At 37.6% G+C, this 11,803-nt stretch overlaps 1 protein-coding gene across 1 annotated transcript in view; it reads right to left on the reverse strand.

Moving 5' to 3' along the window:
- Positions 1-11,803, reverse strand: part of LOC133084415 (cytochrome c oxidase assembly protein COX16 homolog, mitochondrial) — a 37,573-nt gene that overhangs the window by 24,444 nt on the left and 1,326 nt on the right. Inside the window, exon 2 of the mRNA XM_061180982.1 lies at positions 5,857-5,928. Within this exon, the coding sequence (XP_061036965.1) occupies positions 5,857-5,928 (72 nt within the window). The remainder of the gene's footprint in view (positions 1-5,856; positions 5,929-11,803) is intronic.

The raw sequence follows: 11,803 nt of genomic DNA on the forward strand, positions 1-11,803 counted from the left end.
CTTGGAGGGCATTATGCTAAGCGAAATAAATCAGACAGAGAAAGATAAATACTGTATGATATCACGTATATGTGGATTCTAAAACACATCACAAACTAGTGAATACAACAAAAAAAGAAGCAGACTCACAAATATAAAAAACAAACTAGAAGTTACAAGTGGGGAGGGGGGAGGGGCAACAGGGGTGAGGGCGTGGGCAGTACACACTGTTGGGTGTAAGACAGGCTCAAGGATATAATGTACGACATGGGGAATATAGCCAATATTTTGTAATAACTGTAAATGTAAAGTAACCTTTAGAAATGGTATAAAGACATTTTTTTTAAAGAGTCCAAAGATCATATATCAGAGAGCCTCCCATCAAGCCTCTTAGATAGCCTCAACCACCAGAGGGCAGACAGCAGAAGCAAGAAAAACTACAGTCCTGCAGCCTGTGGAACAGAAACCACATTTACAGAAAGATAGACAAGATGAAAAGGCAGAGGGCTATATACCAGATGAAGGAACAAGAAAAAACCCCAGAAAAACAACTAAATGAAGTGGAGATAGGCAACCTTCCAGAAAAAGAATTCAGAATAATGATAGTGAAGATGATCCAGGACCTTGGAATAAGAATGGAGGCAAAGATTGAGAAGATGCAAGAAATGATTAACAAAGACCTAGAAGAATTAAAGAACAAACAAACAGAGATGACCAATACAATAACTGAAATGAAAACTACACTAGAAGGAATCAATAGTAGAATAACTGAGGCAGAAGAACGGATAAGTGACCTGGAAGACAGAATGGTGGAATTCACTGCTGCGGAACAAACTAAAGAAAAAAGAATGAAAAGAAATGAAGACAGCCTAAGAGACCTCTGGGACAACATTAAACGCAACAACATTCGCATTATAGGGGTCCCAGAAGGAGAAGAGAGAGAGAAAGGACCAGAGAAAATATTTGAAGAGATTATAGTCGAAAACTTCCCTAACATGGGAAAGGAAATAGCCACCCAAGTCCAGGAAGCGCAGAGAGTCCCATACAGGATAAACCCAAGGAGAAGCACGCTGAGACACATAGTAATCAAATTGGCAAAAATTAAAGACAAAGAAAAATTATTGAAAGCAGCAAGGGAAAAACGACAAATAACATACAAGGGAACTCCCATAAGGTTAACAGCTGATTTGTCAGCAGAAACTCTACAAGCCAGAAGGGAGTGGCATGATATACTTCAAGTGATGAAAGGGAAGAACCTACAACCAAGATTACTCTACCCGGCAAGGATCTCATTTAGATTTGATGGAGAAATCAAAAGCTTTACAGACAAGCAAAAGCTAAGAGAATTCAGCACCACCAAACCAGCTCTACAACAAATGTTAAAGGAACTTCTCTAAGTGGGAAACACAAGAGAAGAAAAGGACCTACAAAAACAAACCCAAAACAATTAAGAAAATGGTCATAGGAACATACATATCGATAATTACCTTAAACGTGAATGGATTAAATGCTCCAGCCAAAAGACACAGGCTTGCTGAATGGATACAAAAACAAGACCCATATATATGCTGTCTACAAGAGACCCACTTTAGACCTAGGGACACATACAGACTGAAAGTGAGGGGATGGAAAAAGATATTCCATGCAAATGGAAATCAAAAGAAAGCTGGAGTAGCTATACTCATATCAGATAAAATGGACTTTAAAATAAAGAATGTTACAAGAGACAAGGAAGGACACTACATAATGATCAAGGGATCAATCCAAGAAGAAGATATAACAATTATAAATATATATGCACCCAACATAGGAGCACCTCATTACATAAGGCAATTGCTAACAGCTATAAAAGAGGAAATTGATAGTAACACAATAATAGTGGGGGACTTTAACACCTCACTTACACCAATGGACAGATCATCCAAAATGAAAATAAATAAGGAAACAGAAGCTTTAAATGACACAATAGACCAGATAGATTTAATTGGTATTTATAGGACATTCCATCCAAAAACAGCAGATTACACGTTCTTCTCAAGTGCGCACGGAACATTCTCCAGGATAGATCACATCTTGGGTCACAAATCAAGCCTCAGTAAATTTAATAAAATTGAAATCATATCAAGCATCTTTTCTGACCACAACGCTATGAGATTAGAAATGAATTACAGGGGAAAAAGCATAAAAAACACAAACACATGGAGGCTAAACAATACGTTACTAAATAACCAAGAGATTACTGAAGAAATCAAAGAGGAAATCAAAAAATACCTAGAGACAAATGACAATGAAAACACGACAACCCAAAACCTATGGGATGCTGCAAAAGCAGTTCTAAGAGGGAAGTTTATAGCTATACAAGCCTACCTAAAGAAACAAGAAAAATCTCAAGTAAACAATCTAACCTTACACCTAAAGAAACTAGAGAAAGAAGAACAAACAAAACCCAAAGTTAGCAGAAGGAAAGAAATCATAAAGATCAGAGCAGAAATAAATGAAATAGAAACAAAGAAAACAATAGCAAAGATCAATAAAACTAAAAGCTGGTTCTTTGAGAAGATAAACAAAATTGATAAGCCATTAGCCAGACTCATCAAGAAAAAGAGGGAGAGGACTCAAATCAATAAAATCAGAAATGAAAAAGGAGAAGTTACAACAGACACCGCAGAAATACAAAGCATCCTAAGAGACTACTACAAGCAACTTTATGCCAATAAAATGGACAACCTGGAAGAAATGGACAAATTCTTAGAAAGGTATAACCTTCCAAGACTGAACCAGGAAGAAGCAGAAAATATGAACAGACCAATCACAAGTAATGAAATTGAAACTGTGATTAAAAATCTTCCAACAAACAAAAGTCCAGGACCAGATGGCTTCACAGGTGAATTCTATCAAACATTTAGAGAAGAGCTAACACCTACCCTTCTCAAACTCTTCCAAAAAATTGCAGAGGAAGGAACACTCCCAAACTCATTCTATGAGGCCACCATCACCCTGATACCAAAACCAGACAAAGACACTACAAAAAAAGAAAATTACAGACCAATATCACTGATGAATATAGATGCAAAAATCCTCAACAAAATACTAGCAAACAGAATCCAACAACACATTAAAAGGATCATACACCACGATCAAGTGGGATTTATCCCAGGGATGCAAGGATCCTTCAATATACGTAAATCAATCAATGTGATACACCATATTAACAAATTGAAGAATAAAAACCATATGATCATCTCAATAGATGCAGAAAAAGCTTTTGACAAAATTCAACACGCATTTATGATAAAAACTCTCCAGAAAGTAGGCATAGAGGGAACCTACCTCAACATAATAAAGGCCATATATGACAAACCCACAGCAAACATCATTCTCAACGGTGAAAAACTGAAAGCATTTCCTCTAAGATCAGGAACGAGACAAGGATGTCCACTCTCACCACTATTATTCAACATAGTTCTGGAAGTCCTAGCCACGGCAATCAGAGAAGAAAAAGAAATAAAAGGAATACAAATTGGAAAAGAAGAAGTAAAACTGTCACTGTTTGCAGATGACATGATACTATACATAGAGAATCCTAAAACTGCCACCAGAAAACTGCTAGAGCTAATTAATGAATATGGTAAAGTTGCAGGATACAAAATTAATGCACAGAAATCTCTTGCATTCCTATACACTAATGATGAAAAATCTGAAAGAGAAATTATGGAAACACTCCCATTTACCATTGCAACAAAAAGAATAAAATACCTAGGAATAAACCTACCTAGGGAGACAAAAGACCTGTATGCAGAAAACTATAAGACACTGATGAAAGAAATTAAAGATGATACCAATAGATGGAGAGATATACCATGTTCTTGGATTGGAAGAATCAACATTGTGAAAATGACTATACTACCCAAAGCAATCTACAGATTCAATGCAATCCCTATCAAATTACCAATGGCATTTTTTATGGAGCTAGAAAAAATCATCTTAAAATTTGTATGGAGACACAAAAGACCCCGAATAGCCAAAGCAGTCTTGAGGGAAAAAAACGGAGCTGGAGGAATCAGACTCCCTGACTTCAGACTATACTACAAAGCTACAGTACTCAAGACAATATGGTACTGGCACAAAAACAGAAACATAGATCAATGGAACAAGATAGAAAGCCCAGAGATAAACCCACGCACCTATGGTCAACTAATCTATGACAAAGGAGGCAAAGATATACGATGGAGAAAAGACAGTCTCTTCAATAAGTGGTGCTGGGAAAACTGGACAGCTACATGTAAAAGAATGAAATTAGAATACTCCCTAACACCATACACAAAAATAAACTCAAAATGGATTACAGACCTAAATGTAAGACTGGACACTATAAAACTCTTAGAGGAAAACATAGGAAGAACACTCTTTGACATAAATCACAGCAAGATCTTTTTTGATCCACCTCCTAGAGTAATGGAAATAAAAACAAAAATAAACAAATGGGACCTAATGAAACTTCAAAGCTTTTGCACAGCAAAGGAAACCATAAACAAGACGAAAAGACAACCCTCAGAATGGGAGAAAATATTTGCAAACGAATCAACGGACAAAGGATTAATCTCCAAAATATATAAACAGCTCATTCAGCTCAATATTAAAGAAACAAACACCCCAATCCAAAAATGGGCAGAAGACCTAAATAGACATTTCTCCAAAGAAGACATACAGACGGCCAAGAGGCACATGAAAAGATGCTCAACATCACTAATTATTAGAGAAATGCAAACCAAAACTACAATGAGGTATCACCTCACACCAATTAGAATGGGCATCATCAGAAAATCTACAAACAACAAATGCTGGAGAGGGTGTGGAGAAAAGGGAACCCTCTTGCACTGTTGGTGGGAATGTAAATTGATACAGCCACTATGGAGAACAATATGGAGGTTCCTTAAAAAACTAAAAATAGAATTACCATATGACCCAGCAATCCCACTACTGGGCATATACCCAGAGAAAACTGTAATTCAAAAAGACACATGCACCCGAATGTTCATTGCAGCACTATTTACAATAGCCAGGTCATGGAAGCAACCTAAATGCCCATCAACAGACGAATGGATAAAGAAGTTGTGGTACATATATACAATGGAATATTACTCAGCCATAAAAAGGAACGAAATTGAGTCATTTGTTGAGACGTGGATGAATCTAGAGACTGTCATACAGAGTGAAGTAAGTCAGAAAGAGAAAAACAAATATTGTATATTAACGCATGTATGTGGAACCTAGAAAAATGGTACAGATGAGCCGGTTTGCAGGGCAGAAGTTGAGACACAGATGTAGAGAACAGACATATGGACACCAAGGGGGGAAAACTGCGGTGGGGTGGGGATAGTGGTGTGCTGAATTGGGCGATTGGGATTGACATGTATACACTGATGTGTATAAAATTGATGACTAATAAGAACCTGCAGTATAAACAAACAAACAAAACAACTAATACTAAACTTTCATTGGGTTATTTGTATGGAAATATGTTAATATAAATGTTTCAGACATTACATGAAAAAAAAAAAGATCATATATCAGTCTTTTATTTTTTTAACAGCTGTTTGTATTATTTTTATTTTATTTAGTTAGTTATTTAGTTATTTATTTTATTTTTTGGCATCACCATGCAGCATGTGGGATCTTAGTTCCTTGACCAGGGATCAAACCCATGCCCCCTGCATTGGAAGCGCAGAGTCTTAACCACTGGACCGCCAGGGAAGTCCCCATATATCAGTCATAAAAAGCAAGGTAAAACTCAAGACAGTTTAGTTTACTGAGTATTCGTGTCTCATAAACCAGAACATACATGTACACATGTCAAACTCCAATGACAGTTCTTACTTTAATCTTCACAGCATCATAACGGATTTGGGAAAACTCACGAAGACCAAAAGAACCTCCAACAATCAGCAACTGAAACAAGACAGGGAAACAATTAAACAAAATAGAAGGGCAGAATTCAGTCTATCCATACATTAATTATCTGAACACCAACAGTGGCAGATTATACAAAATCCTATAGATTATTTTCCCTGGTAAGTTACCATTCATCTTTTCAGGGTAGACATAGTACAGACTATCACTGGGAAACATTTTAGCACATGAGCAAATACCAAAATCATTACCCCCACCTGTACTTGACCTTATGATCTAAATATCACCATCAGAAGCATTATATTAGTTGATTCTTACAAAAGACCTATGAGCTAAGGGAAAAAAATACACTTAATAGATGAGGAAATAAAAGCACAGCCAACTAAATGATTTGCCCATGACTGTAATGGGTAAATCCAGGAATAAAATCCTGACCCTGCTTCTTCAATACTAGAATTCTTTCAATTTTATGATTTTGCAAAATAGGCCAATTAGAGAGCATTTTTCTCCATTTTCTAACCAAGTGATAAAACAATCTCATGAAATATGTTACCCTTCTCAGTATGTGGTACACCTTAAAAGAGCCCATGAATTGCCATTGCTGCTTTAGCATCTCCTCTGATAATCTAATGGGCTTTACTCTCATCCTAAAGCTGTAAAAGTCTAGCAATTTGGAAAAAAATTAAGTTTGATCCCTACCATCAATATATTAATATTACCAATTAAAGTAATACAAACAGATTAAAACACTGTAAAATATAAAATTCTATAATTTTGAAGTTGGAATACTGACAAAACCTTGAGGCTATGAATTAAAAAACCCAATAAATCTGACCACATAAAAATTTAGTCTCTTACCTGCAAATAAATGAAATAAAAATGACATAAAATCAAAAGATAACAAACCAGGAAAAATAGCTGTTATATATAACCAGCTAATACTTCCAATGTCAATATGTAATCATTCTTTGTATAAGTAAAGTAACTTTTTTGTTTCTTGGTTTCAATGAAAATGAGACACGCTGGGACCTGGAACCTGGGACCCTTTGCTGCAGTGCTTGCACCTGGACAAACTTCTCCAGCAACAAAATGCAAAGAAAGTATAAGGGACTAAAACTTACTGCAAGCATGCATAGTTGGGGCAAATTATGCACAACAAGATACAAAAAGACCAAAAACCCAACTGCCACTTCTGAAGAGCCAGGAGCAAAAACAGGGTGTCAGGAGCAAAAGCAGGGTACTGCGCATGCCCCTGCACTCACCACCACCAAAGGGGTGGGCAGACCACCTAAGCCACCCCTTTAGCCCCACCCATGGACACATCCCTACCCTCACCCCATATAAGGAATCAGCTGGCCCGCACCCTCGGGGATCAAGCAAGGGAACCTGTTACCTGTTTTTGCTCCCCCCTGCTAATAAAGCCTTGCCTGAATTTCTTGTCTGGCCTCTTATCAATTTCTATTGATTAAAGAAGGCCGAGAACCCCGGTTGGTAACAAAAAGACACACCTGTGATTTTCCTAACTCCTCTCAGCCTCCCTTTATTCATTCTTCCTCACCTTCCCATCTCAAATTGTTGGAGTATCTCAAAAGGCTCAGTCTTCACATCTTTTTTACCTATTCACAACCAACAGAGTCCCTAGGTGATGCCATTCAGTTCAACGGATTTAAATAGGCTCTATAACTTAACAACTTCCAAATGTACATTTTCAGTGGGAAACATCCCACTGAAGTGAAGACCTGCCCTCCTACTTGACATCTCCACTTGAAAGTTTAACAGGTATATATAAATTAACATGAAAAAAATTCTTGATTTTTTACCCCAACACTCTTTCTGCCCCAATCTGCTGCTACTCAATCTTCCACATCCCAATTAAGGTCAAATACTTTCATCCAATTACTCAAGCCAGCTTCTCTGGAGTCATCTTTAGCTCCTCTAATTCCTATCTCACATCTAATCCATCCCTGAGTCCTGTCAAAATATTTCTTGAATCTGACAATTTCTGACTATATCTTCTTCTAATATTCTAGTCCAGGCCACCATCATCTCTTTTCTGCACCACTGCCATCACAATACCCACATGTTACATAATAAAGAATTTGTCTAGTCTTGGTCCTGGGTTCTTGGGAGGGAGTTACTCACTTGGAATTTCCTGAGTGACAGGAGCATGTTTGTTATTGGGACCACATCTGAGTTTATACCAATGAGGTGACTCATTGTGGGTCCCTAGATAGTCACAGCATAGAGGTTGGCCATGCTGGAATGATCAACCATGTGACTAGAGGGTGGGGGCCTTGAGCCATGTGATAGCAACCTGACCTCCTGACCTCCAAGGAGGAAAGGGTGGGGCTGGAGATTGAGTTCAGTTACACAGCCAATGATCCAATCAACCATAGATGATGAAAATCCCAATAAAAAACTCTTGATGAACTCTTGGTTGGTGAACACATCAATGTGCTGGGATGGTGGCATACCCTGATTCCACAGGGAGAAAACAGGGAAACTCTGCCTTTGGGACCCTCCCCAGACCTTGCCCTAAGGGTCTCTTCTTTCAGCTGTTCCTAATTCATAACCTTTATGATAAAACACTAATCCTACGTATAGTGCTTTCCTGAGTTCTGAGTCATTCTACTGAATTACTGAACCTGAGGGGCTATTAGGAACCACTGAATTAGTAACCAGTTGATCAGAAGCACAGGTGGCCTCAAATCACAGAGCTTTCAGCTGGTGTCTGATAAGGGGAGCTTTATGGAGAACTGTGCACTTAATCTATGAAGTCTGCACTAATGCTACATAGTTAGTGTCAAAATTGCACTGTACTACCGACCACTCACTACCATGGTATCTACACTCCTAGCTAAATATCTTCATTTCTGCACTAGATTCCAATCATCTTATATACTGAAGGGCAGTGATTCATCAAAAATCTTGCTCACCACACTGCATGATTCATCATAAAAAATGTTATTATTCCTCCCATCTTATTAAATTTCTCTAGACCTTACTTCCCCATCAGTTATTATCCCATTTCTTTGTTCTTACCTGCAGTAAAATTTCTCAAACAAGTTGTCTATGCTTGCTGCTCTTTCCACTTTCTCTTAGACCCATTCCAACCATCACTGATATCCATGTTACTAAATGCAATGTTTAACTCTCTGTTCTCATCTTATTTCATGAGCAAAATTTGACACTGTTGATCACATTTTCATTCTCTTCCCTTAAACCTGGTTCTCCTTTTACCTCACTGAGAACCCTTCTTAGTCTCCTGTATTGGTCCCTCCTGTACACCCCAACCCTCTGAACTTGGAGTACCCCCAGGGCACAGTGTTTGGTCTTCTCTACCTACATTAACTTCTACCCACAAGCTTAACGCAAGCATGGTGGCTGCTAAAGTAGAAGACCTAAAGAGAATACAAAGTTTACTAACATACTATACAGAATGTCCAAGATAAAATAAAACTTCACTTGTTATAAGAAGAATTAGGAAACAGCAACTTGAATTAGGAAAGACTATCAAGTGATGTTAACAAAAATTTTAAAGGTACCATCATAAAAGTGCCTCAAAGAGCAATAAACAAATGAAAAACCAGAAAATTTCAGCAAAGACCAAAAAAAAAAAACCAAAGAAAAAGGTGACGTCAGTGAAACAGAGTAAGAATCTCCAAAAACCCTCTCCATTAAAGCAATGAGAACACTGGCAAAAGTTGTCAAATCTACTTTTTCAGAACTTTGGAAATTAAAAAAGGCCTGCAATAATGTTGGGAACATTTACATAAGAAGAATGACTCAATCTCAGTTAAAGCAGAAAGCTTGGTGGCATTTTTAACCTACCTATTCCCACATCTCGACCCCAGCTCCTTGGTAAACATGAAAAACAACAGTCTAAAATCATGATATAAAGCAGTAACCATTGGAAGGGGCATAATGGGGTGGAGCTCCTTAAAGTCTTACTCCCTGAGAATTTTCATTATTTGACCAGTCTGGTGGTTCCCTGGAAGACCCACTCGCAAGGCTGTCTTTAGTTTTCCTGATTTGGAGCTCAACTAGTGCAAACAGACTTCTCCCTGGAAGTGTTTGCTGAAAAAATTCAGAGGCCATTGTTTAACATCATACTGCCTGAGGTGGTAGATAACAGGGCAAGGAATAGTCTAACCAAAAAACTCAAAAGGAAAATATGAGGCATAAGGTGTCCATAGAGGACTCTGAAAAGCTCAAACATATTCCTGACACTCTGGAAGGACATGCACATAAGCAGAACTGTCCACATGCCCAGAGCAGTGTGTAAGCTCAGGAGAGATCTGAGAAGGCCCTAAACACTCACCTATGGCTAACCTTGAGGCTCTGAGCAAGCAAGAAGTAACAGCTTAAAGCAGAGTTTGTAACCTGCCTGAGTATTGAAGGCATACCCGATCAAGCACACAGAGCCCTTTGACAAACACTGGGAAACTTACTGGTTCCAGGTGTTTAAGAAAACCTCTGCCCAATAAAAAGAAAAACAGCCCCATTTAAAAACGGGCAAAGGACTTGAATAGACATTTCCCCAAAGAAGATATACAGATAACCAATACTCCATTGTATGAACAAATGTCCTGCATTATTAGTCATTAGGGAAATGCAAATCAAAACCACAGTGAGATACCACTTCACACCCACTAGTAAGGGTTTAATATAAAAAAAAAAAGTGGACAATGAAAACTGTTGGCAAGAATGGAAAAATCAGAAGCCTCGTATATTGCTGGTGGGAATGTAAAATGATGTAGTTTTTGGGAAACAGCTTGGCAGTTCCTCAAAATGTTAAACATGGAGTTACCATATGACCCAGCAATTCTACGACTAGGTATTTACTCAAGAGAAATGAAAACACATCCATACAAAAATCTGTACATGAATGTTCATAGCAGCATTATTCATAATAGCCAAGAAATGAAAACAACCTCCTAAATGTTCATCAACGAAAAATAAATATTCCAACTGATGGAATATTAGCCATTAAAAGGAATGAAGTTTTGATACTTTACATGAATGAACCTTGAAAGCATTATGCTAAGTGAACAAAGTCAGTCACAAAAGACCATAAGTTGTATTATTCTATGAAATCTATAGACAAAAGTAGATTAGTGGTTAACTAGGATGGGAGAAGGGTAGGGGACAACAGGAAGTGGCTACTAGTGAGTATGGTGTTTCTCTTAGGGTGATGAAAATGTTCTAAAATTAGACTGTGGCGATAGTTACATAACACTGAGTAAACTAAAAACAACTGAACAGAAAACATTAAATGGGCTAATTTTTTAGAATGTAGAAACCAGTAGTCACTGGTCAGATTAGAAAGGTAAATTCTGGGGACTAAATGCGCAGGTTGGAAACTGGAACAACAAATATACTCTCTTTTTCAAGTGGTTTGGGAGAGCAGGGAAGGAGCGTATTATTGGCCTATACCTGGTACTCTAAGTCCTCTTCTGTATGTTGCTGAATAAAGATTCTTATGAAGCAAGCATTAACATTTATCTAAGAGAGGAAATAATTTCAACTTGAAGTATAGTAGTATACTATAGTAATTACGGAATATTTGACTGATACATGATGAAGATGATGTATCTTTTGAGTTCTTTCTAGTAGTGTTGGGTTTCAGAGTACTGAATTCAACGTTTTCCTCTACAAAAGTAGTTATATGTCTAGGACCCATATTTTGAAACAGTACAGACCTAGGTCCAGTATAGTACAGGTCCAATATAGACACAGAGACCAGTATAGAGAAATACACTTGGGACGAAGTCTACTGTGGTAGTCTCCATTCCATGAAATAAAACAAATGTGGGAAACCTTAAAAGGTACTTTAATACTACTGGTTTTAAGAGCTTAGCTTTGAATGATTTTGAAAGATGAGAAATAAAATCAAACTGTCTTCCAGTGGGAC

This window comes from Eubalaena glacialis, chromosome 2 (genome assembly GCF_028564815.1).
Source record: "Eubalaena glacialis isolate mEubGla1 chromosome 2, mEubGla1.1.hap2.+ XY, whole genome shotgun sequence".
Classification (NCBI taxonomy): Eukaryota; Metazoa; Chordata; class Mammalia; order Artiodactyla; family Balaenidae; genus Eubalaena; species Eubalaena glacialis.